This window comes from Cinclus cinclus, chromosome 5, assembly GCF_963662255.1.
Source record: "Cinclus cinclus chromosome 5, bCinCin1.1, whole genome shotgun sequence".
In the NCBI taxonomy this organism is placed as follows: Eukaryota; Metazoa; Chordata; class Aves; order Passeriformes; family Cinclidae; genus Cinclus; species Cinclus cinclus.
The window spans coordinates 62,746,961-62,773,932 of NC_085050.1; the positions used below are offsets into that span (position 1 = coordinate 62,746,961).

Here is a 26,972-nt window from a genome sequence, read left to right on the forward strand (position 1 = left end):
TGTCTCTCCTTTTACAGGTACAGAGGAGGCTCCATTGCCTTGTGCTGCCACCTTACCTGCAGCCCCTCACAGCAGGGCTGCCCAGAAGAGCAAGGCTCACCCTCAGGTCGTTTGGAGCCCTGAGCTATTTTGGCTCTAGCACACATCAGAGAAGAGATGCTCCTACTGCTTCTGGAGGCAGAAGCTAAGTCTGTGGAGTGTTTGCAAAGTCTGAAGGGATCCCAGAAATGGGAGACAGCCTGTCTCACAAAGCACACTGTTAAGGTCAGAAGGGCCTCCAAGACTGAGTCCTGTTATCAACCTAACACTGCCACGTTCAGCACTAAATCACATCCCCAAGTGCCACATCTACACATTTTGTCAACACATCCAGGGCTGGTGATCCACCACTTTCCTGGGCAGCCTGTTCCGATGCATGGCCACCCTTATCATGAAGAAATTTCTTCTAATATCCAATCTAAAGCTCCCTGGCACAACTTGAGGACACTTCCTTTCATTTCCTCTCATCCTGTCACTCGTTTAGCTGGGTGAGGAGATTGATTCCCCACCTCTCTACAAACTCCCTCCATGTAGCTGTAGAGAGCAATAAGGTCTCTCCTGAGCCTCCTTTTTTTTCCAGGCTAAACATCTCCAACTCTGCACTGATCCCATAGGGACATGAGATGATACAGTGAGGCATGACCCTGAGCATCAGATCAGACAGAGCTCTTAGATATTTCCTAGGTATGTTAATTCTCAAGTAGGACAGGTTTTGGCCTGCAAAGCCAGGTAGAGCCAAAACACCTGTAAGACCAAGTGGGGTTGAGAAGAATTATAGCCCTAAGCCTCAGTTCAGGAGGCTGGAACATGTCAGTGAAATGCAGCTCAGTCTGAGCAGCAGGGAACCTGCCAGGAAACCTCACACTCAAGTAGTATGTGTGATGTTAACATCACAGTGGTTTAACTGGTACTTTTTTGGGGGCACAGTTGAAGTGATTTGTTATGGGAATGTTAAGCCTTACAGCGGAAAGGCCTATCATGTTAATGAGACAGCCCAAATGATTCCTGAGAGGTTTGACACTGAGCTGGAAGTACTGCACAGTACCATGCCAGCCTGATCAGTGGATTGAGAGAATTCCTGGTGAGCATCATGCTGAGCAACATTAGATTCAGTGTCTACATCCCTTCCTTGAGTCTTTTAATAGCAATTACTCATACAAGATGTGTTTTCTTCTCCTCCTCCTAATAAAATTTTTATCATGTTTTTAAACATTGCCTTCCAGTGCTGAGGTGAAAGTGCAGAGCCTCTTTCAACCCTGAACCAAAGAAGGGGCACAGCCCAGGACCTCCCCTTGGCTGCTGCACAGATTTCACCTTTTGTTCAGGTTAATGGACAGCTGGTGGTGACTTTCTGACAGATTTGACATTCAAACAGCACATGCAAGTTGCTTGGAAGGATTGTCTGATAAGGTGATCCCTCACTTATGGTGTGTTTAACACCTCAGGCTTTATGTGTTGTGAACAGACCAAAGGTCAGCTGCATGTTGTGGGAGTGCCTCACATCTGACCAAGCACAAAACACGAGTGTGAAAGGTTGAACTCCATATTTAATCAGTTACTAACATTAAGTAATCCGGTGATATGCCAGAGGTTTGCCCAAAGATAGATGAGGAAAAATTTATGAGCACTTTTCAGGCATTCTTATCTGACAAGTAAGCACCTGGGGTGGGTATGGCCTTGGAGAGAGTAAGATAGAAAAAAAAATTATTAGGGTAGAATACATTACTGAGTTTAGTACTCCTGAGGGTGCAGGTTTCGAGCCCTGCAGCAGTACATGAAACTTTTTCCCCTTGTGAGCCCTGCAGCAGTAAAACTGATGAGATGCCAAAAGTGTGCACTGTCTCTCCCTAATGAAATCTGTAATCTTATCTCTGAGGAACCATGCTCCTACAAAGCATTTCTTTGATTACTGATTTGAATGTGAATGGCTCTGTACTATCTTTATACAGGACCTGTAAACATCTCAGTAGCTATCAGAGTGGATAACACAGCCTCTTCAGGTTGTGTCTATACATGTGTCTCATACATGTGACTAAGAGAAAAAAACTTCCCAGTGAAATTAAATTGCTCCTGGCCAGTTCCCAAAAAAGGCAGGCTGAATTCCTTTCACTTAGTGTTTCAGACGCTAATGCGAGCATCAGCTGGGACTTTCCTTCAGACAGTCTGCTTCATGCCTGAAGAAAGGAACAACTGTGACTTGATGCATTCAGAAACAATCTCAAGGATACTTGTGCCCACAATTAAAAAAAACCCTAATTCATATTGGCTCTTAAAAGTAGAGCAAATATCTGTGCAAACAAAATAACCACAGTTTTTAATCTCCTTTTGTTGTTGGTTGGTTGAAGTCTGAGCGCCAGTCATGCTGAGAGCAGCAGTCACCTCTGTCTGCATCCTGTGCAAGTGATCTTGCTTTTCCTAACTCATAGAAGAGTACCCTGAGTTGGAAGGGACCCAAAGAGGACCATAAAGCCCAACTCCTGGCCCAGCACAGGACAGTCACAAGAACCACACCATGTACCCAAGGGTATTGTCCAAAACCTCCTCAAGCCCTGTGAGGCTTGGAGCTGTGACCACTTCCCTGGGGAGCCTGTTCCAGTGCCCAAACACCCTCTGGGTGAAGAAACTTCTTTCTAATATCCATCCTAAACCTCCCCTGACACAACTTCCGGCCATTCCCTGGGGTCTGCTGCTGTCACCACAGAGAAGAGCTCAGTGTCTGCTCCTCATCTTTCCCTCAGGCTGTAACTGCAATGACTCCTGAGAATCCTGGTATGGCTTCTCCTCAAGGCCCTTCACCATCTTTGTTGCTCTCCTCTGGATGCTCTCTATAGCTTCATACTTACATTGTGGCACCCCAAACTCCCCCCAGCACTGGAGGTGAGGCTGCCCCAGTGCAGAGCAGAGCAGGACAATCCCTCCCTTTCCCAGCTGGTCGTGCTGTCCCTGATGTCCCCAGGACAGGGTTGCCCTCCTGGCTGCCAGGGCACTGCTGACTCACATGGAACTTTCCATCGAGCAGGACCCCCAGGTCCCTTTGCACAGCGCTGCTCTCCAGCCTCTCCTTCCCCAGTCTGTCCGTACATCCAGGGTTGACCCATCCCAGGTGAAAAATACAGCCTTTGTCTTCGTTTAAAGTTCTTATGGCTCGTGATTTCCCAGCCCTCCTTACTTAGTTCACCTTTGAGCCCTGCATCCAGGCTGCCTGGGGACAGCCCAGATGTGATACCACAAATTGTCTGCTGAGGTTTCTGGCCCAGGCTGCAGATATGCTCCCTGAACAAGATAACAGTACTTCTGCACCTCTTCAGTCATGTGTGCACCATCTCAAATGCCACTGGGACTATGAAATGATTTTCACTAGCTGCTGGTATGCTTCTAAGTCTCATATAAATAAAGTAGAGAGTTAATTATTATAAAATCACTGATAAAGGAAAGAACAAGGTCTCAGGAGCATGGTTCATGAACAATGATATACAAACCTATCCCAGGTTACAGGTATGTAAAAAATCTGCCCTATGGTGTTTGGCCCAGGTGATGTTTAATAATTAGGGATGAGTCTTTCTAGGGAAAAGGGATGATAAAAAACCCCCATGATTTCAAATGGAAACCATCCATAACATGTATTCTTCTGCATCATCTGCCAAGGAGAAAAATTGTGACTCCATGGGCTCATGCATTTATCAAAGCTCTGGCAGAGCCTCAAGTGGGATGGTGCCAAAAGAACTGAAGGAGTTGCTTCATCATCCCCCTGAGTTTGCCCAACCTCATCTTTTGGATTATTGGAAGCTACATCTGTCCTGGAAAGCAAAACAGCATCAGGGAGCACACAGGAGAAGTGGCGTGCCTGTCATTGATCCTGCTCCTAGTTAGCACAGCTCCTGGAGAGGTGGGGCCGATGCTGCCCAGTAACCTCATCTGGGGACCAGTGCTCCTGCTTTGTATAACTAAGGCTGCCTCACCTTTGGTTCCTTCCACAGCATCAGTGTCACGCCCACCTACTGTCCTCTGAAAACCTCGCTCTGACGGGCTCAGAAAAGCCTTTGAATTTTTGCAGGTACATGGAACTGAAGGGAAACGTTCCCATCTCCGGGACACCGGGGGAGAAGATATCCCAGCCAGCTGAGCCTTGTCTGACATGCCGTGCTGGGATTCATCCCGCCCTGCAAGCCTCGCGCAGGTGGAGATGCTCTCCTTCGCTCACGGTGTCACCACTCCCGGCGTGGTTGGGTTGAGGCAGCCTTCGTTCGACTCGTTCAGCTGAAAGGAGAAAAGGTGAAAGCAGCGGCTCGCCCTGCTGGCCCTGCCCTCCCCACAAAGGGAGAGGGTGGAGACTCCCCGAGGGGACGGAGCACCACGGGGTACCCAGCTGCCAGCTCGTCCTGCGGCAGATGCGCTGACCCGGGTGGCACTGCCCCGTCCGGCAGGCTGAGCCTGACATCGGAGCTGTGCTCCCGCCCGCCGCGCTGCTCCCTTCCCTGGATCCCGCATCCCTCCCAGCGCCTCTCCTCGGCAGCCCTGCAGCGCTGACCCGGACCCGGGGCTGGTGAGTGAGGCGCTAGCAGCGGCTCAGCCTTTCCTTCCACTGGGACAGACTTAGCTGCCTTTCAGCGGCTCAGCCTTTCCTTCCACTGGGACAGACTTAGCTGCCTTTCAGCGGCTCAGCCTTTCCTTCCACTGGGACAGACTTAGCTGCCTTTCAGCGGCTCGCTTCCCCGTCCGTGGATTGCTTGCGCTGCCATTGCTACGCAATGGTATTCGGCAGATGTTTTGTTTCTCCAGCGGCCAAAGGAACCGCAGCAAAACGCTCGCCTTGCCTTCTCCCAGCTTTTATTGGGGAAGCAAAAAAAAAACAAACAAGAAAAAACCCAACGAAAATATGCTTTATAAAAGGCGGGGGGTGAGAAGCTTCAAGGCATGAATTAAAACCGATAAAAAGGTTTAAAAAAAAAAAAAGAGAGAGTAAATTTTGCGGAAGCTGCCGTTCCCCCATGAATGTTAACTCGCGGGCAAATAAATGTCAGCACGCACCGTGTGCTGCTTGCTCTGCTCCCGGTTAACACAACACAGGGCTCTTTTCATGGAAGGTAGGTTACAAATCCCCGGCAAATCGGCCGGCAATTAACTTACAGATTGCCTGAATCGCATTATCCTTATGTACTCAAACGGTTTTAATTTCCTGCACGTGCTCCTGAGAAAGAGGAATGTATGGTCCTGGCCCCTTTGCATCCCCACAGCCGTTCTCTGGTCAGTCCACATCCCTGGAAATGGCTAAAGAAGGGGGAGCGGAAAGGTGTGCTTACAACTTCTGCGTATTTACATATATCCAAACTCCAAAATGCACAAACAGTACTGTTGCAGCTTGCAAGACTTAACTTTGCACTCTCTCTAAAAAAAAGAGGAATAATAGCACACTGAACTGTGGTTTCTCTGGCGTGTTCAAGTACTCAGAAAAAAGGAAAAGACTGTTTTTAAAAATGGTTTGGGGCACCTTCCTTTAGAAAACTATGCTGAAAGCTGCTTCTGTCTCTAAAGCTCTTCCTCCTTAAGTAGCTACAATACTTAGTCTCTGTAGCGATAAAATCTTTTGAGTAACCGCCTGGATTTTCAAAAAATGCATGTCTGAATATTGCTGTTCATAATTTTACTACCACTTCTATACTATTGTTTTGGGTTTTTTAATATTGTGATTTCTTCTATTTGATTTTATTCTATTTCCAAAAGATTTTCATGAAAACTGACAGGAATATATGTTCCTTAGCCTTTTATATAGACAATGTGTCTTAAAGCACACCAATATATTTACTGAAAATCTTTGAAAGATTACAGGTATGGTATTGTAGTGGTTCAAGTCTGCTTGAATCAATTGAACTTTGTAGCATATTTTGTTGTTTGATGGTTTTGTTTAGTTTCCCTTTGTGTGTAGGAAAAATGAGACTTTGTACTTTACAAGTCTCAGAAGAATATCCAGGGAAGTGACTGTACTGAGACTTTAATTTTATGTACATTGAAACAGTAGGAAAAGAGATTTCTTGGCTTTTTAAAAGAAAGTAGTTTCATCTTGCCAGTAATAAAAGGTTAAATCTCTAGATCCAGTACTTTGTCTCTTGACAGAATTTTCTGAGACTAAATATCTCAGAAGAAAAGGATTTTCTACTAGACCTGAATTGAAATGATGCTGAAATCCATGACAATAAAAACATTTCAGAACTATTTGGCAAAACAAAGAAAACTTGCAAAATTTCCAGAGTTTATAAATTTTTATTTTGCTGATGCAAAGTGTACTATACCCAGGGTTTATATGATGAGAATATGAAACACTTTATTAAGATTAACAAATACTTTTGAATACAGCAGGCAGTATGTGTTGTCATTGAATCTCCTGCTCATTTCCAACCTAAAGTAAATATTTGTAAGCCATTGGCAATGAAATCTGAGAAACTTAATTTGAAGTTTGCATAGAAATTGATTCAATTAACGTCTGTCACGGTTGTTTCTTTGTCCTGCACAAGCTCCGACTTAAAATTTTTAATGGCTGTAGGTCACATTAAACTCAATGAATCATTTTTAAACAATTAAAATCTGCAATATTCTAAAAATTCCCTTTCTGAGGAAACAGCTGACAATTACATTAGCTGTGGAAGAGCAGGACCCTCTGTTCCTCTGGTGAAGTTTATTACTAGATCAGAAATGGGAAGGTTGATTTGTAAAATAACAAACTGGTTGTCTCACTACAACTTTTTACACTGCAGCAAAAAGGAGGCATCCAAAAAAGCAAAGCAAATCAAATGTCTAATTTTAACATGTGTGCATCATTTCTACCATCAGCACTTCATCTTTTCCCCCCCACAGTGTTAGCTGAGATCCAAATGGCCACTCTGGAAAGCTTCCATGGATCACCCAGGCAAAGCCATGGCTGACCCGACCTCATGTTGGTGCCAGCCCTGCTCCAAGGGAGAAGCTGAGGTTTGGGACTTCTTCAAGCCCCTTCCCACCAGTCATCCTACCAGCTCAAGGAGCTGCTGTGGTGGAGACCTTGCAGTGGGAATGCCCCTTGGAGAAGAGAGAGCCAACACAGATTTCCCACAGTGGAAATAACCACTCCAGCTCTAAGCAAATGAGCGTTCTGCGATTTCTTTCTGCAACAAATTCTAGTAGCTCTGGAAGTGTGAAATGCTACTTTCAGTATTAATGTAACATTTGAAATAGATGGCTATTTCGTTTTGATAAATGGCATGTCCCCAGCAATACGCTCTTTTATTTATTTTCTGAAGGGAGGAGCAGAACACAGGTAGATCCATGAGCCAGGCCTTCCACCTGCTGCGCTCCACCTTGTCCCTGAAAGTGCCACAAGCAGCCTGCAGCCAGGAAAGGCTGTGACAACTTAAACCAGAGGTCCAGTGAGACCTGAATCGAGCCTCTGCTCACAGCTGCCAGTAGTTATTCCTTTCCCAAGGGACAAGAACAAAGAACACTGTTTTTCTCTGGAAATTTAGATTATCAAGCCTTCCTGAACTGGAAGTTTCCTGCTGACAGCTCTTTTAAATAGCCATTGAGAGATTGTTTGTTGTGGATATGTGTGATTCCTCCCATGCCTCATTTAATTATATAGCTCCTACACACCTTTTTGCAAGGAAAATCAAAAAACCTTTTTGATTGACAGATTAAATTTGACTGTGGCAGACAAGCAGTGTGATGCTTTACTTGTGAAAACAGTTTCTGATTCTCTGCTTAATGTCTACATTCAGTCTGGACTAATTAATTTCTTTAACTCCTCCAAAAAAAGTTTGTTTCCTGAGGAGGACTTCGGAAATTTCAGTGCAAGTGTCGAGCTAGGTTTTTATGCTGGTCTTTGGGAAAAATAAAAATAACAAAAACTCAACAAAATCAAATGAAACAAAGAAAAATGCGACCATTCTGTTGATTATGCCTGAGGTCAAACTCCACCTCATTTTTTTTCTCATTTGCTCATAATGATGAATCAGTGATACTGAAATATTAAGCTGAGATAAAAATGTGATCAATCAAAATACTGATCCAAAAACCTTATATATGTAGTGATATATTAAGGTCAGAGTCAGATTGTCTTCTGCACTCACTTTGTGCTGCTTGGTCATCCAACAGCTCAAGGGATTTTCCAATGCCTGTCTGTGGTGTTTCCCCTGTGGTTGAGTATCTGGGGCCTGGCTCAGCAAGCCTTTGCTCAGCACTTGGTGAGACTTTAAGTGACAAGTTCCCATGGCAGTTCCGAGCACACATCTCTAATTTACCAAAGCATCCTTTCAAAAGGCAGTGGTTGATGTCCAGACAGATTAACCCAGAAACTGCAGGAAAAATAAACTTATAAAATTACCCCAGTTAGGTAAATTTTCTCTGGCACAAGTGAGAGTGTATGCAGTCTATCTGTAAAAGGCCTCTATATTATAAATGTTGCATATTTGATTGATGTGCAACTTATTCAAAACGCATCTTAGCTAAAATTAAGGCTAGACCCATTGTAATTGCATTTCAAACATGGTTTCTTTGCACTGGACCAAGATTACTGATTACTAAAACATTAAGACCTTATATTTTTGTCAGCACAGAAGACTGCAGCTTTCTTAGAAGAGGCAGTCTTGGGCTAGATTTGGGATAGCGTCACTGGGAGATAGATGAACCAGCCTTTATGTGCAGATAAAGTGGTTGCTGAACATAGAGCTTCCAGAGGTTTCACTGTGCTGATAGCCACCAAGGAGAGCTCAGCTGTCTGTCAAGCAGCCTTAGCAAATTGACAAGATGAAGTCTTGGGTTTGGGTTTTTATGTGACCATATGAGCCTGTTAGATTAAACGTCTTACATGGCCTTTTCCCTCTCCTCTCCTCTCCTCTCCTCTCCTCTCCTCTCCTCTCCTCTCCTCTCCTCTCCTCTCCTCTCCTCTCCTCTCCTCTCCTCTCCTCTCCTCTCCTCTCCTCTCCTCTCCTCTCCTCTCCTCTCCTCTCCTCTTTTTCCCCCAAGACTCTTTTTTACCAACGGCTCTCACATTCATTCAGCATGTCTAAAACTCTGTCATAATTTTCCTCCTTTCTCGCTGTAAGCAGGGTAACAATGCTGAGGTAGGGGGCTGGTCACCACAGAGTTCCCAGCTGCTCATCTATCCTCTTGATTCCCATGAACTATTGCATTGCTAACATTTCCCATAGTGACAATTAAAGCAATTAGACTCTGGTGAGTCAACACATTTTATAGAGAGGCCAGACCCTCCCTCACTCCTGGATGACCCTTAAAGAAGCACTAAGGGGGACAAAGGTCTGCATGCACGGGGACAGCCAGGGATGCTTCGCTGTGCAAGTGGATGGCTCACAGGCAGAAGCTTGGCTGATGAGGGAGGTGAGATAACTTTAATTAATCCGCAACTACCTTCTAGTTTTCACGTGGAAATCAAACCCAAGCAAGAAAATTACTTGGCAGCAGTGTCAGTTTCTGTGTCGCTGTATCCTTGGGAAAATGATTTAGATTAATAGAACAGTTGCTGCCTGTGGCCAGCTGCTGCTGCTGAGGGGTAGTTGGAAGGGGAAGAGTCTTTGGGAAAGATCCTGAGGTTGTGCTGTGGCAGACACAGCCACTCCCAGCTGCTGAGGCAAAGTTGAGTGTGTCAGTGATGCTGGTAGAGCCTCTCTGGAAACATGTGTAAAAAAAGGCAAAAGACGTTGTTCAACAGCTGTGACAGAGGAGTGAGAAAATGTGGGAGAAACAGACCCCAGAGAAGGAATTCCAGGTGCCAGAGGAGATGCTCACCTCAGATGGCAGCTGGGTGGGCAGCTGTGCCCCCAAGGTCAGCCCGCCCCAGCAGACCATCAGGGTGGAGGGAACCTCTTCTCTCCCTTCCTCTGGCAGACCCAGCTCCTCATCATCTCCAGGTCTGATCCCACAGGACCCAACCTTCTTACCCAAAAGAGAGGCTCCCAGATGAGCTTCTTCGAGACCCACCATGGGCCCTGTGCCAAACACCGGGCCCAAAAGACACAGCTCTCCTCTTCATACCTAACCAAATCCTCCCTTTGCTGTGTTTCACTTCCAGAGGAGAGATGGCAGAAGACCAGCCACACCTGTGCATTCAGATGTCAGAATCGGGTACAAACGGCATTCCCAGCAGAAGGCAGTCCTCTCCAGACTTGGCTGGCAGGGCAGGAAGCGTGCTCACCTTCCACAACATCTGCTACCGTGTGAAGACAAAGACTGGGTTCCTGTGTTTCCAAAAAACCGCGGAAAAGGAAATTCTGAGAGATGTCAAGTACGTATTTAAACATCTCTTTAGAGTATGTGTAAGTTTTATTTCTGTACAGAGAATTAACTTCACTCACGTCACTGACCTATTCAGCACAATAGGCACATCAAAATTTAGAAAAATTATTTGTGTGCGTGGTTGCTTCATGTTTGCTGTCAGCCGTGCTTAAGCCCAGGTCCTCAGTCCCTGTGCTGAGCCTGTACATCAGACTGCTCAATTCCCTTGGCTCTGGGGGTACAGCCCTCCTGGCTGCTATCAGCACGGGGCACACCAGCCAGCTCTGCTCTCTCTGCTTGCCTGGCAATGCTCTCGCTGTGCCAGGGTGTTCAGCTCAGATACCAACGGCCTGTCTCTGTCTTCTTCCATCAGGTGGCCTTGGGAAAGGTTAGTTTTTGGGAGGTTTAACTTAAAATGTTAATATAAGTGAGGGTTAGGTTAACTCTGAAGAGATGTAAAGGTTTCTGGGGTCTTGGCATTGTTTTGTTGAGTTGTTTTGTGGTTTTTTTTCCCCCGACAGTGAGTGCTACTGCAGTTAGGCAGTCATGTCATTATGGTCTTTGTTCAATAATCAGTGAATAAAACTTGCCCATTTACAGTTCAGTAGTTAAACTAAGTGGCAAGGGCTCATATAATATGCCATTCCAAGTCACCAATGAATTTCAACTCCCTAACTCCAATTCCTATCATAAATATTCACCCTTTTGTGTAGCTCTGTCTATCCTGCTCTTCGCCCAGGGAATTTCCACACCTCCTAAACATGAGCTCTTAAAGGGCTTTGTTGCTTTCCTCAAGAGCCATGTGTTGTGATACCTCAGTTGACTCATATGAGTGATTTGTGACATTTTCCATCTGGTTTTTGACTTCCATGGGGCTTTAATGTCAGATACAGAGAAACTATTAACTGCATTTTAAGTGCAAACAAATCCCTGGTTTATTCTGTCTAAAGGGACTATTGTTCTTTCTGCTGAGAGAATAATACTTTTATTACCTGAGTATGGTTAAAGCAAGTGTATGCTTCTCTTGTAGAGGTCCATGTGATAAAAATACATGTAAAAATTTTGCTACATTTTAGTCATGTCTCTGTTCTGTCTTCATTATATGATAATTAGTTTTTCTTGAATTAGGAATAAAAGTGAAGGTGAAGTTTGATCATAAATATTGCTTGTGATTAGGCATCTTCATTAATTCTGGAATCAATGGGATGCAGAGAGATGTTGCACAGATAAATTACAGTGGCCTACCAGTTGATACAGGCAAAGAAGTAATCCCACTCTAACTATTTTGTAAACCCATCTGTTTTGCGTTACAGTGGAATCATGAAACCAGGACTGAATGCAATTTTGGGACCCACCGGCAGCGGTAAATCTTCGTAAGTGCCCTCCACAGAAATTACAACAAGGGGAAAATGAAACTGTGCACATTTAGCAGTAATGGACTTTTCTTGCAGAGAAAGACTGAGCTTTTATTTAGGTCTGAGCAAGTTCTCACTGTTTTCTGAGAAATACTCGAACACAAAAAAAGACAATCAGTTTACATGAGAAAGGTAAAATTCAGTTTTAGTCCACACTTTGCTGACAGTCACTCCTTACACACCAATCTGGTAATGTGTAGCCAATCTGAGGTTAAACTCAAATTATTGAAAAAATGGACACAAAGCTGCACAGATCTCATTTCCTGAGGAAACCAGGACAAAAGAAACTCAGTCCTTGAAAGTTGATGGGGGTTTTCTAGATGGCATACAGTTAATGTGATCTGCTTTTATGTAGCTGTTCATTCCATGAGCTAGGTTTGTGGCTCAGAGAGCTTTGCCTCCTGCATGTTCATCTGACAAAGTAACCAACTTTTCCTTCAGGCTACTGGACATTCTGGCTGCAAGGAAAGATCCCCATGGGCTCTCTGGTGACATTTTGATCAATGGTGCTCCTCAGCCTGCCAACTTTAAATGTACCTCTGGGTATGTAGTACAGGTGAGTAATTTTTGTCACTGTGGATCCTATTGTAAGAAGTTGCTGCTGTGTTGCAAATACCTTGCCTTGATCCAAGAATCTAGGAAAACTCCTGAGAATTACACTTAGCATGTTACAGAAACATGGTCTCTCAAACTACATGAGAGCTTCCCACAACTGACCGATTCCCTTTGCAAGAGACAAGCAGATGGTATCTAAAAATCTCCCCTCCTTCCTCCTTTGACCAAACAAACTGGGAACACCTTCACCCTAACCCACATGGACCCAAGCCTCTCTCTACCTTCCCTCTTTTCTCCCTGCTCCCACCTGATGTGGGCTGAGGCTGCAAACACACTGTGATAATGACCTGAGCTGTAGCTGTTCCTTGGGTCCCTGCAGCCCTTCAGCCTTTCCCTCAACACCTCCAAAAAACTGAATAAGGTAAGAATACATAAGGGATTGTTTTTAATTCTTTGCTGTTTATACGTTTTGATATCATGTATGATGGAGGCTGTTCCTATATGGTGTTGCTTTATGAATTAAGGCAAATATAATTATGTGCATGAAATCCACACTGCTCTGGCACAGGCATTGAAGATGCACCTTACTGCATGTTCTGGCTGCTGCTACTATCCCTCTGCATGCAAGGACAGCATAAAACATAGGTAGATACAGCTCTCAGAAGAATAAACAGAAGCTGCTGAGCAACAACCAAGTATCTACCTTTTTTTTTTTTAATGAAGGATGATGTGGTGATGGGAACCCTGACTGTAAGAGAAAATCTGAAGTTCTCAGCAGCACTCCGCTTGCCAAAGTCAGTGAAGGAAAAGGAAAAAAATGAACGAGTGAATCAGGTCATCAAGGAACTGGGTTTGAGCAAAGTGGCAGATTCCAAGGTAAGGCCTGTAAACATGGTACTTAAATAATAGTATGTGGTTTAGTAATTAACCAAATGGATCGTCATGGCAGATTAAAAAAGAAAAGTGAATTTAAACAGGCTGTTTCAGTAACATAATAATTAGTGACATTTCTGTATGGAGACCAGTACAGGCTGTGCTGATGCTGCTGTATGGTTTTATATTGCAGGGAAAAGGAAAGGGAAAGGTGAAAAGTGAAAAGGGAGATCTAGTGGTTGGAGCAAAAGACAAGACCTCAAGTAATATTAACATTAAGAACAAGGCTGTGTGTGAGATAACATTTACATCTGCTTCTGAGAGTAGGGCCAGAATCTCCCAAAATACTGCCATCTGGATTGGATGCTGTTTGCTCAAAGATTTCTCTTTGGGCCAAACAAGACAAGTTTCTTGTTTTTTATCAGGTTGGTACCCAGTTCACACGTGGGGTGTCAGGAGGAGAGCGGAAAAGGACCAATATTGGGATGGAGCTCATCACGGATCCTGCAGTCTTGTTTTTGGATGAGCCAACCACAGGACTTGATGCCAGCACTGCTAATGCTGTCCTACTGCTGCTGAAAAGGTGATGGCCTTGGAAACAGCTTCCCATTGTCAGCACTCCACTCTGCTATACTTCAGTTGTATTTGACTTGAATTGCAGTTTGAATGAGCAAACAGGGAATCCAGGCATGTAGTTATTTACCAGTGAGCCAAGGATGTGGATGTGGTAGTAAAAAAACACTGTATAAATTCTCTCGCTCCAGAGAGATCCTTTTCTCACACAGACACTGTAAATATGACCTCAATATTTTCTTTTTCTTTTTTTTCCCCCCTTTTTTTCTCCTTCTCTGGGATACCAAGTCAATCAGACTTCATCAAGACTTAACTGAACTTCCAAATGTTCTTATCTAAATATAGACCGACTTGCAAAGCTGACATCTCTGTCATTCTTCACATGCAGGATGTCAAAACAAGGAAGGACCATCATCTTCTCCATCCACCAGCCTCGGTATTCCATATTCCGACTGTTTGACAGCCTGACACTGCTGGCTGCAGGGAGAGTGCTGTACCATGGGCCAGCCCAGCATGCCATTGAGTACTTCCAGTCCATTGGTGAGCACAGCTTCCAGCAGGGCCAAACTTTGGTTTGCACCAGCTCCAGTGAAATGCCGATAGCGCTGGGCCAGGATTGGACACGGCGTGTCCGAGCAAGCCCAGCATTTTAACAGGCTGAGCGTTTCTCTGGGTGTTTCTCCTCATGACCCACATATGGATTTGGGTGAGCTGTTCCTGGGTGCATTTTAATTAGAGAAAGCCCGGGGTAGGGCTGAGAAGAGCACGCTGCCAGCAGTCACCTCGCTTTTGCTGACGGTGCTGCCCAGCAGAGCCGCCCATCCCTCGGGAAAGCATGGACTTTCCAAAGCCTGCCATGCCTTTGGTGCAGGCTGCTCCATGGGCAGCACGTGTGGCTGTGCTCCTGACAGCCAAGCACAGCCCTTGGCCAGTCACACAACCCCAGCCAGGGCTCATAAGGCTGTCACCACAGTGTCACTGTCACCACAGGCTACACGTGTGAGCCCTACAACAACCCCGCCGACTTCTTCCTGGACGTCATCAACGGAGACTCCACAGCCATGGCAATAAGCAAGGCTGATGAAAGTAACACAGGTATGAACCCCAGAGCTGAGCCAAGTTACCTAACGTGTGTGGGAATGGGAATTTGAGGAACTGTTTTGGCAACTCTCAGCACTTAGGAAGAGCTTCTTTCATTTTCAAGACAAACCAGCTGAAATCCTCCAGAAGCAGAGATGATAAACCAGGGCAATTGTTCCTGTTAAGGACATAATTTGATGTAGTTTTGACGTGATTATTTTACCTAATGACACAGTTTTTCTGTTAGGATATTACTGTTTTCCTTCCTTTGAGCAGGGTGGAAAGAGGTAGAGATGGGGTACCATAGCTCGCCTGATATTTCCTTGAAGTTGTGCTAAGGCAGAAATTATCCCCAAATTAACAAAACAGCCCTCACCCATTCTTTGGAGCAGGCTTTCGAATACTTTTCTGCTGCCACTCATTAATAGCTTACTCTCTTTTCACAGGAGTGAAAAGGTAAATGAAGTAAAGAATATGCTGAGTGCCCAAACACAGTTTCACTATAGCTTTACCAAAGCAGCAGCCATCATTTAACAAAAATTCTCTGATGTGGGTCTGGCAAATATTATAGCTGGCAACACACATTGTATCTGTCATTGGAAAAGCTCACACTGTACTATAGTTGAGAAAAAAAAGGAGGTGCAGCTGAAATTTGTTTATGACCAAAGTAGACACATGCAGGATTACCATGATGAAAACGTTTGGGAAGTCCAGGATTATGTCATCAGATCTGTGAAACAGATCATGTACAAAAACCTCAGGGGGCAAAGGGGTTGCAAAAATCACTTTTTGATTTAAAGCCATGTTGCTGCCAGGCTGCAACTCCCTGGGCAGACAAGAGTTTGCCTGGTCAGAGAGCTGAGATCCTGCTGCCTGGGACAGGTACACACAAACTCAGAGGTTTGGTCTGATTTATGCCAACTCTTTTGAACTGTCTGCTATGGGACTGAGTACAGTGAATCACTGGGACTACTGTGCTTCTTACTTATTTTGGGTTTTTTTAATCTTTCCATCAGAGAGCACTGAAGAACGCTCTGAATACGATGAAAACTTGGCTGAGCAATTAGCAGAAAAATACTCCAACTCTTCCTACTACCAAGAAACAAAAGCACATTTAGAGAGCATTTCTCCAGGGAATAAAAAGAAAACCAGAGGACTTTTCCGGCAAATCACATATGCCAATTCCTTCCTCCACCAGCTGAAATGGGTGTCCAGGCGCACATTTAAAAACCTGATAGGAAACCCTCAGGCTTCCATAGCTCAGGTATGGCTATTTGTATCTTTTATTTTGTGGTATACATTGAATTTATTTTTTATTGGCTCCTGGGTTATTAGATAAGTCACTGGAATGGTTTTGCCTCTTGGTCCTTTGACTGAAGTAAGAATCTGAAGACAGAGTGCTCAAGGTTTAGGAATCTGGGGATAGAAGGCGAATGCTCCCAAATGTGGGACTGTTCAGTAATTAACTTTGGACTACTGAAAGACTTTGGGAGGCAAGACCTGTCCCAGCAGGGCACCCTGCTGCTCCCAGCCAGGAGCACATTAGGTCCCAAGTAATTTCACACATTTGCTCAAGAACATTCTTCATATCTGACTCTAATTGTCCAGGCTTGGCATTATGGAATTTGGCCTCAAATCCTCTCCCCTGCCAGGAAAAGTTAACAGACTGCATTTGCATACTTAATTAAAATTCAGCACAAAATGAAGTGCTGGCAGTTGGCTCAAGCGCAAAACATATTTTTGCAGTCTTGCAATGTGTGTACTGTTTGGTCATTTGACTGTTCATATTGGTGATGATATCTTCTGGATAAGACATGAAGTCATGAAGCCCACAATGGGTTCCAACACCCAACATGACAGATAATCCTGGTTCTGTTAGTGCTGCTTTTTCTGAAGGATCAGCACCAATAGCGTTGACTCCTTCAGAGCTGCGCGTTGCTTTCAAAAGTGAAGAACATCCTGCTGGCCTCTGCAGAGTGACTAATCCTTGGGAATCCCCTGATTCGTGGGCCCAACACTGCAGCCACAGCGCCACCAAAACTCCCACTGCTATTCTCAGCAGATCTGGAGAGGCCATTAAAAAAATTGGCCTGTAGCCAGGGGTATAAATTATCTTCATCATGTTTTATATAATGAGTGAATAAATGGCTGGTGTGGAGCTAAAACAAGTTCCAGAATCCCCGAGGTTAAAAGGCTTTGAGTACGTGTGTGTGCCTGTATGTTGATATTATGGAGATCCTTAATAATTGCTTTGTAAAAGCTTGACCTTGTGACAAGAATTAGGCTCTCAAGAACCTCCTTCACAGCCCCAGGTTAATGGTCCTGACTTGTTTCTCACAATCCTTTTTATCTCCCCACCCTCATTAGGGGTGGATTTGTCCAGCATTCTTTTAGGGGTACATGGCTCATTAAGCCTTTTTTTCATTAATCTGCTCCAAATTGGTCTTGAAATGATCCCTGCTCTCCACTGTAACTGGCTTAGGAGCTGAATTATCCCTGACATTTGCTCCTCTCGGCAGGATCTTAGCAAGAGGGTACCAGGATCAAGTAGTTTATGGTGTTAAGACTCATGCATTGCTCGGGCTTAAAAATGACAGAACTGCCTGATACCATTGTTTTCCTGAGCTTTTTGTCATTTGCATGTAGCATTTAAAAACTGTGATTCACACACTTTGGTCTTTTAAGTGACATCCTTGAGGCAGCTGTTATCTCTGCTATTTAAATAGTTACAGACTACAATATCAGCATATCTGCAGCCCTGTTGCAGCATCTCATTAAAAACAGTTCCACGAATAAGATGTATGACAGAGCCCAGTAATTAAACATTGTGGAGCATGAAAATCAACTGTCATCCTCATCCTGGCTGTCAGGAAAACCTTGGAAGCAATGAGAATGATACTTCCCCTCCTCTTTTTCCCATTTAGCTTTGTGTTACAGCTTTGCTGGGACTGATTGTAGGAGCCATTTACTTTGGACTTGAAGAGAACTCTGCTGGACTACAGAACAGGTCAGTCAGTCTAGGTAGTGGATATTCAGAAGTTTGATAAAGCTCCCTTTAAAGGAGATTAATACCTCTTTAAAGTAAATGCTTCCCTTTGTATCAGTAAGGCCAAGTCTGTGTGACTTGGAAGTGAGGATGTGATTTTGTTCCTCTAGCAAGGTCCCTGCAGAACTGAGAGGGTTAAAATATACAGACTTGTGGCTACATAAAAATAGGTAACTAAAGTTGTAGTATTGCAACCGTTTCTATTCACACACTTGAATTTACCAGCAATAAGAGATTTTCAAATTAAGCTGCTCTGTGTATCTTTTTGACAGCTATATGTACCTGGCTTGACACTTGAGTTTACCACTATGAAACCTCTGAGTCCTTAATCCTGAAATGCTTCATAGCATTTGTTTAAGAACAGCCCAGTTCTAAAATGAGTAGGAAGTGACTTAAATTTTCATGAAAAAGGTCAAAACTATTTCTCACATTGTTTATTTGGTTCCTTGCAGTTTGCAGCAAATGCCTCACAATCTGATAATCTTTAATGTCAGGAAATAACATTAAGGAAAAAAAACCAAACCACAGCCCCTCAAAAGAAAAAAACTCAGTTGATTTTCTATCTTATGACTGTATCAGAGAATGTGCTATCATTGCATGCCAGAAACAAATAATGACTGTACCACACCTATGTCAGGGTTTTCACAAACTCAGACTCAGAGCCAGGACTTTTCCCATGGATTTTGGGATGGGAGGTCAAACTCTGCCAAACTTCAGGTGCTGCAGGTGGATTTAAGTACTCTGTTGTGGAAACACTACATTTATATCCCATTTTGAATAAGAGCTCACTGTTTTGCTGTTTTTCAGAGTGGGTGCAATGTTCTTTCTGACCACCAACCAGTGTTTCAGCAGTGTCTCAGCTATTGAACTCTTCGTTGTGGAAAAGAAGATATTTATGTAAGTAAAACATGCTAAAAGGTTACCGGGCTCTGCTGTTAGACTGTGAGTTTTTCTGTCATGCTGTGAATGTCATTTAAGGACAGCCAGTGCAGAATTTTCAAATTATTTCACTGATAGTGCTCATTGAAAATGTACTCTGTTAATCTGCTACTGAGCTGTCTGCAAATCCCCCAAAAGGTTTCTGTGATTACAAATGACTCAGAGTTTAAGATTATTGACACAGTAGGAAAAAACCCCTTGAATACTCAGTTTTGGCATTGATTAATAAGTTTGTGACTTACTAGTGAGGGCAATAAATATCATCTAACTGGAATCTTTAAAGCTATGCATATTATGCTGTATAAAATATGAAAATTATTCAAACTTTGCCCTCTCTGTCTTGATGACATGACACATAAATTTATTTAACACTAAAAATCATGTGCACAAATTCCCATGTTCATTTGCATGTGAAAATGTCATCAGCTCTGTAGTATGTAGGTTTACTAGACAGTTGCATTACAGCCTAAGTAGGAAAGATTTTCTTCCAGTTTGAACTAGAATTCATTTGTCAAGAGGTGAAAATCAAACCGTTTCTTAGTGATTAAATTTCTAATGTGCTGTACCTCTCTCTGTGTTCCAGACATGAATACATCAGTGGGTACTACAGAACATCTGCATACTTCATAGCAAAACTAATGGCTGACTTGATACCCATAAGGACTATGCCCAGCATCATCTTCACCTGCATAGTTTACTTCATGCTTGGCAAGTATTGTCTCCTACAGTCTCATTCCAACCCTGTCCATAAATCATCATGGCATGTGCATCTTACAGATGTGTCTGCATACATGATGGATATTTATATAGGCTAAAGCCCTACACTGGCGTGGCAGTGGCTACTGAGCTTGCTTTTAGCACACCATGTTGTTTTCTACAGAAAAGACACAAAGATTTGAGCATTCATCAGACAATCTGTGACATGTCTCATCCCCACTGTCGCTAGAAGGAAGCCATAATCATTACTACATAGTTTTGATTTATTTTTTTAATTTAATGGCCGCCTTGTTTTCTGATGACTTTCACAAGTACTCTTCTGTTCCTTGCAAGAACACCTAAAAGAAAAAAAAAAGCTTTTAATACTGTGTGAGTTAATACTAGCTTGTTGGCTTTGGTCTGAGTTTTTTCCCTAAGGAATAGGAAACAAGGCCACATCAGTAAAGAGTCTCTCAAACTGTGAAACAGGAGGGAAACAGACCTTGCTGCTGAATCCATAGCCACCTCAAGGCTGCCAGGTTCTTTAGGAGTGCTCTCTGCTGGAAACCAGTGAAATGTTGTACAGCTGCTGCTCATGGAAGTGCGCTACAAGTTTTTACTTTGATGGACAACTTGCAGCCACTTTGAATGAGTGAAGAACACATTCTATTACCTTCAGTCTTTGGGCATATTACTTATTCATCCTGTCCTCCACTGTCAGGACAGACACATAAGGGCTGTGTCCACAGGCACCACAGCAGCCTTGGGTCTCAGTGACACAGCCTGTGCTGGCAGACCAGGTGTAATTTGTAAGCAGGACACACTAGGAAAGTCAGGATAGTGTTCAGGTTATGGCAGAGCTTTCAGCAGGATCATTCTGAAACCCTTCTTGTTCTGATCTTTAAGGTTTGAAACCAACAGTAGAAGCCTTCTTTATAATGATGTTCACCCTTACGATGGTGTCCTACACAGCCACTTCCATGGCCCTTGCCATTGCAGCAGGACAGAGCGTGGTCGCTATAGCAAACCTACTCGTGACTGTCGCATTTGTTTTTATGATTGTGAGTAGTGCTGTTCAGTTCTCTAGACTGGATCATGAGATCTCACAAATGCTGAAATCCAGAAATCCTACTAGCACGGCGTTCAGCTGAATTCTGCAAAAAAAGTCTGTTGGGGTCAAAATATCCTGATTTGTCTGATTTGAGTATGCTGATGTTGTAGGGTGGAATATTCTGATTTGTCCTTTGAACAAACAAGAAGTGGGAAGCTGGAGGGTTGGGTGTGAGGAGGAGAGTGGTTCCTCTGACGTTTTCTCTGTGGCTCTGGCAGACAGAAAACTGTCTGGAAAATAGGAAAGCCACTTAGGGCTACATGTCCTTCTCTCTCCCTTAACTTTGTGAAAGGCAAATGTGTGTGGCTGAGAACATGACCTGCAGCCCCCTGCTTTCTGAGACCACTAGCCCAGCTGCCCTCCTCAGCTGCAGAGCCCACCTTGGGCATGTTAAACTGGTCAACACACTGCCACAGCTGGGAGACAGGCACCTCAGATGAGGCAGAGCTGAACCCACAGCCAAAATCCACGTTGCTTCAGACTCAGGGCACACAGACAAAACCCAGAGCAGTCCCACTCTAAGGAGCAGCAGTGAGTTCACGTGAATCCATGTGGGACCCTAGCACAGGAAGCACGTGAGTTCACTGCACAGGGGACAGCATTCCTTATTCCTTGCTTTGGGGAAAGGACCTGATCTTATGGCCCAAGGCTTGGTAACATATAAATCCTTCCCTTTTGTTCTTCTGCTGGAAGAGTTTCTTCCCCTAGGAATGCTTTCCTATTCCTTTTTATCTGAAGAAGTAAAGTCAGAGCTAGGAAAGAACACGTGATAAAAGCATGTAATTTGTAATCTGTTTTTGCTGTTGTTGTGGCTTGTTTTTATTTGTTTGTTTTTTGTTGGGTTTTTTTTTTTTTTTTAATTATTGCCTCTAGATTTTCTCTGGGTTGCTGGTCAATCTCACAACTGTCTTGTCCTGGCTCTCCTGGCTCAAATACTTTAGCATCCCTCGATATGGAATGACGGTAAGTGCTCTGAATTCCTGTGTACAAACCTGGAAATGGTTTGCTAGAAAGGAATGTCTTTAATCATGATAAAGAAATCTTCAAACTTGATGGCCTAATGAGCAAAAGGAAAGCTAATTAAGTACAACAACCTTGGAGTGTTGTGCAGTATCTTGGAACAAGAAGGGCTTCTCACAAACCACTGTGGTTTAGAAGAGCTCATTTCTGTGATTTGGAAACACAGAAATGTTGTGTCTTTCATGTGAAAGACACAACCACTACATCCACTGGACTTCAGCTGGACAGAAATGTTTCAAAGTAAAGAACAATGTTATCCCCACCCAAAAAAGTAAAAATCTTCTATTTGTCTTTTCCATCAATCAAACAAAATCTTGTCAGGCTAAAGCTTTTCTCCTAATTTGTGAAAATTTAAGCCAGGGTGATGTTTTGCAGAGAAATTTGGGCTTTATTTCTGTGGGGGCCTGGGGCGGTTGGTAAAGCCTGTTGTGGTGCATGCTTTACCAGGTGTGTAGAGGCATTATACATTCCTCTCTTTAAAGAAAAAAAGAACTCTGCTAAAAATGGGGATTTGGCAAATATAATAGTGATACCAGCACATTTTTAGAATTAATTTGAATTCCATTGTATCTTATCTTGCAGATGTATCACTCCTTTACCTACTAATTTCTGTTGTAATTTTTTTTTTTTTAATTCTAAAAGGCTTTACAGATCAATGAATTGGTTGGTCTGAACTTCTGTGGCAGTAACAACACAGTTTTAAGCAGTGACAGTACATATCGACTGACAGGCCATATGTAAGTATTTTGGAACACTGAAATGAATCCCACCATCAGGAATTTTAGATGTCCTACAACATCAGTCTGAGTATCAGAGATACTCGCTGATGACCAGAGAACCTGTGAGTTTTTAGATGGAAAAGGAACCTTTGACTGGGTTTTTGCATTCTGACTGCAATGGAACATCCTGCTTGTTGCCATGTTTAGTATTTATAACACCAGAAATATCTGCCATTATGCTTCTTACTTATCTTCAAACTGTATTAAGTGACAGCTATGCACACACACACAATTGTACAGCCTCACAAAGTCCATTTTAGCTTCCTACATCAAACTGGAGCTACAAGAAAAGCAAATTTACAAATGCAGAATTAACCACTGACATAGAGCTGGTGTTTGCCTGCCTACTACACACATGCAACCACACTGCAACTCCTAGAGATCTCCCTGGATCCTGCTGACTGGTTTATAAAGAGAGTGAGCTAATCAATGTGTGTGCATTTATCTGTAGAGTATGTACTGGAGAGGAGTATCTGGAGAGCCAAGGCATCGATCCAAGCCCCTGGGGTCTGTGGCAGAACCACCTGGCTCTGGCCTGCATGACACTGATCTTCCTCACCATCGCCTACCTCAAACTGCACTTCATGAAGAAGTTCTCCTAAAACCAGAGGGAAAGAAGCAACTCCGACTGTTCAGTAGTTTGCTGAACTGATTGTGCAACTGACTTATTATTTTAAAAGTGGCCTTTTTTTTTTACTTTTGTTATTACTCAAGTCAACAACATGAAAGTCATCCCTGTACATGAAATACTCACTGTTAATTTACTCTGCCAAAATGTCTGACATGGCTCACTCCTCTTTGCCACAAAAAAGTGTACAGCTATTCATTTCTTCAAGATACTATTCAATCTTTCTGTCTGTTCTAGCTATGAACTTATCAAACACTGTATCTAATACTTTGTGGCTTAACTAGAAAAAAAAATAGTTTTTCCATACTTTAATTAGCACCTACCTTCACTAGGAAGTAATTCAATCCAAAGTGATCCTTATCAGGACACCAACAGAGTCTCAGCTGTTTACATGGTCACAGGATCTGTGAGACAGGGACAAAATCCCTTCCATCCCAGTTCCCTTTTCTATCTGGGAATCATTACTGCTCTAGAATGTACTTATTGATGCCATCAAGCCTTCCTTGCCTCACTCAAGTGGTAGAAGCACTGCTTTTTTAAATAAAGGTGCTCTTACTTACAGTGCCAGTTCCCACAGCCCTTGTCCTGAAGTTTGTATTTCCTCTGCATAGCTCTGCATAGCAAGTCATCTTGACTGTCCCATTGTTGCTGCTATCATGAGTAGTTCTTAGTCATTTTTATGGTGACCAATTTCAAGTGCGTGACTAAACAGGATGGTACCTTTGTATGAGTCCAGAGATTGCAGCAAGCCCTTCCTGGCAGGCCAGTTTTCACTGGCCATGTGCAGCAATGCTAGCTCATCCCCTTTATCTGCAGAATTATGCATAGTAAATGCATAGAAGACAACTTCACAGCTCTTCCTTGGGTTGTTACTGTTGATCTTGTTGCTTCTGCAGTGCTCGCCCCGGTTTGTGTAGGTCATAATAAAACAACCTTACAACTTACCTTTATTTCTGTAAGAGATTTACAAACACAGAACACCCCAAACTGGAAGGGACCCACAAGGATCATGGAGTCCAACTCCTGGCCCTGAACAGGACCTCCTCAAGAGTCATACCCTGTGCCTGACAGCATTGTCCAAGCACTTCTTGGGCTCTATCTGTGACATTTCCCTGGGGAGCCTGTTCCAGTGCCCAAACACCCTCTGGGTGAGGAACCTTTTCCTACTATCCAGACCAAAACTTCCCTGACACAGCTTCAGGCCATTCTCTCCAGGTTCTGTCACTGTCTCCACAGAGATCAGTGCCTGCCCCTCCTCTTCCCCTTATGAAAAAGTTGTAGACTGAGATGAGTCCCCCCTGTCATCTCCTCTTTTCCAGGCTGAACAGACCAAGTTCAAGACCTCAGACACTCCTCACGTTCTTCCCTGCACCTTCTCAAGGCCTCTCTGCCTCCACTTGCACCACTCCTGGATAATGGCTGTAGATGTGTCTAGTGGGCAGCTCACATATGTTGTAAATTTAACACCTTCATACATATGACATTAGGATTCATGCTGATCAGATCACTAATTATTGTATTGTTTTGCTGCTGGGAAAGATGTCATGCTACTGGGGAAAATGAAAGCTTCAGAGCACAAAAAAATTGGCAGAGAGTGTTCTGTACCTTTAGCTTAGCCCTTTTTAAGCAGAAGGAAACAGTGAGGAGACTATACAACAATATATATATATATAACTATGTAACAGTAACAGGTAGGTGGTTATTTAAAAAAAAAAATGACCAGAACTCCAGGTCCTGGTACTACAAAGAAATGAAAGTGGAATTACGGAAAAAAAGTAATCCCAGATTTTAAAATGTAGAAATCTACAGCCCATCTAACTGCAGCTGGTCCTTATAATTTCAACAATTTATAAACATGACCACAAAGACTGTGTTCCAGTTGTAAAAGAAAAAAAATTCAGTATACAGCAATGGTTTCTGAGAAAGGAAATAAAATATATTGAATCGCTCACATTTTGAACAGGCTTTGACACCATATTGAACAGATAACATTTACCACAAAACTCCTAAACTTTTCTTGTTTCCTACTACTTACTTCAGCATCTGATAATCTATTAGAATGTATTTACATAAAAGAAATGTTTCTTTCAGTACTGTCCAACACTTAACTCTGTGAACTTGTAAAATTCCATACCTCAGTTGCATGGGCAGAAATTACAGTAGTAGTCACATTGGAATTTTCTGTCACACTATAGACTTTAAATTAAGATTTTATTTTTCTCTTCTTATCCAGCACTGCACTTTACATGTTCTAGTGAAAGGTGGTCTGCCCATGGCAGGGGGGGTTGGCCCTAGGTGGTCTTTAAAGTCCCTTCTAACCCCAAAATTCTATTATTCTATGATCTGTCTGGTTCTCCCCTTTAGTTTGGGGCAGATTAGTACAACTACATTTCTTGCACAAGCCAAGAGACACATCATCCCTACAACAACCCTAACATGTACTTTTATAGAAGTGTAATCAGGGAGAGGAAAGATTATTAGGAGAAGGGAAATGAGTACAGAATCGCCGAGGTTAAAAGGCTTTGAGTACGTGTGTGTGCCTGTATGTTGATATTATGGAGATCCTTAATAATTGCTTTGTAAAAGTTTGACCTTGTGACAAGAATTAGGCTCTCAAGAACCTCCTTCACAGCCCCAGGTTAATGGTCCTGACTTGTTTCTCACAATCCTTTTTATCTCCCCACCCTCATTAGGGGTGGATTTGTCCAGCATTCTTTTAGGGGTACATGGCTCATTAAGCCTTTTTTTCATTAATCTGCTCCAAATTGGTCTTGAAATGATCCCTGCTCTCCACTGTAACTGGCTTAGGAGCTGAATTATCCCTGACATTTGCTCCTCTCGGCAGGATCTTAGCGAGAGGGTACCAGGATCAAGTAGTTTATGGTGTTAAGACTCATGCATTGCTCGGGCTTAAAAATGACAGAACTGCCTGATACCATTGTTTTCCTGAGCTTTTTGTCATTTGCATGTAGTATTTATAAACTGTGATGTACAGAACTTAATGATTCTGATTATATCACTAACTCAACTGAAAATGTGTTTTGATGTATGAAAATTCCTCCTTATTTTGCTTACACTTTGACAACAAGTGATTTAATCTGGACCTTTGGAAACTTCAAAACTTTTTACTTTTAGTTATGTTTTAGAATATTTAATCCAGTTGAAGATTTTTCTTTACATCCTCTGTCTGAATGACTTCAATTAAAATAAGTCACAAGCTGAGGATTGTTCCTTTCTAAGGAGTTATTAAACTCCTTTAATTCTATTAGTTTAAATGAAAATTTTTGATCATAATAAAATACCACTTTTAAATTTTATCGTTTTCAGTACAGAAACTAAGGTTTTGATATTTTCTGTGCCAGTAACTGAAAGTAATTGCTTTTTTCTTGTAGTGAATGTTCATGAAGGCAAGAACAGATAGCAAACTGGCTAGATCCAGCTAATATATCACCCAGCTGAAGTGGTCATGTCCTAGGAAGAATATTTAAAACTTATACAGGTTTGGAATGTCATAATTCAGAGGAGCCTGAAAAAGCTCTATATTCATTTATTAAGAAGAAGAAAAAAGTAAAAGGCAACCTAATACTAAGAGCAGCCTAAGGAGTAAACCTGTATTAATTGAAAGCTTTTAATATGCAGGAGGGCAAAGCTGAAATCACTGGTATTCAATTTTACTCTTTTATCTTCTTCTTTGTGTTAAAAATACTTAATAATCAATAATATCAATTGTTGGAGGAATTATACAGAATCACAGAATGACTAAGTTGGAACAGACCTTCAAGATCATCAAGTCCAACCCATGCCCTAATACCTCAACTAGACCATGGCAATGGTCAATAAAAAGGTTTGCAGTTCTGTGTCGTTCCAGTACAAAGGAAGGATTGAAAACTAAATACCATAAAAGACAGAAAGAATTTATATCAGGTGGACACTGGAAGCTGATAATAATGATAAACAATAA

The 26,972-nt window shown here is 42.9% G+C and overlaps 1 protein-coding gene across 1 annotated transcript; it reads left to right on the forward strand.

Moving 5' to 3' along the window:
* Positions 1–4,423: 4,423 nt before the first annotated feature.
* ABCG2 (ATP binding cassette subfamily G member 2 (JR blood group)) lies at positions 4,424–23,863 on the forward strand. The gene is made up of 16 exons (XM_062493091.1): positions 4,424–4,582; positions 10,094–10,306; positions 11,610–11,669; positions 12,153–12,267; positions 12,990–13,142; positions 13,565–13,722; positions 14,101–14,252; positions 14,703–14,807; positions 15,809–16,056; positions 17,717–17,799; positions 18,646–18,735; positions 19,361–19,485; positions 20,380–20,534; positions 21,458–21,547; positions 22,247–22,341; positions 22,835–23,863. The coding sequence occupies exons 2-16, from the start codon at positions 10,101–10,103 to the stop codon at positions 22,983–22,985; spliced, it is 1,986 nt and encodes a 661-aa protein (XP_062349075.1). The 5' UTR covers positions 4,424–4,582; positions 10,094–10,100; the 3' UTR covers positions 22,986–23,863.
* The last annotated feature ends 3,109 nt before the right edge of the window (positions 23,864–26,972 follow it).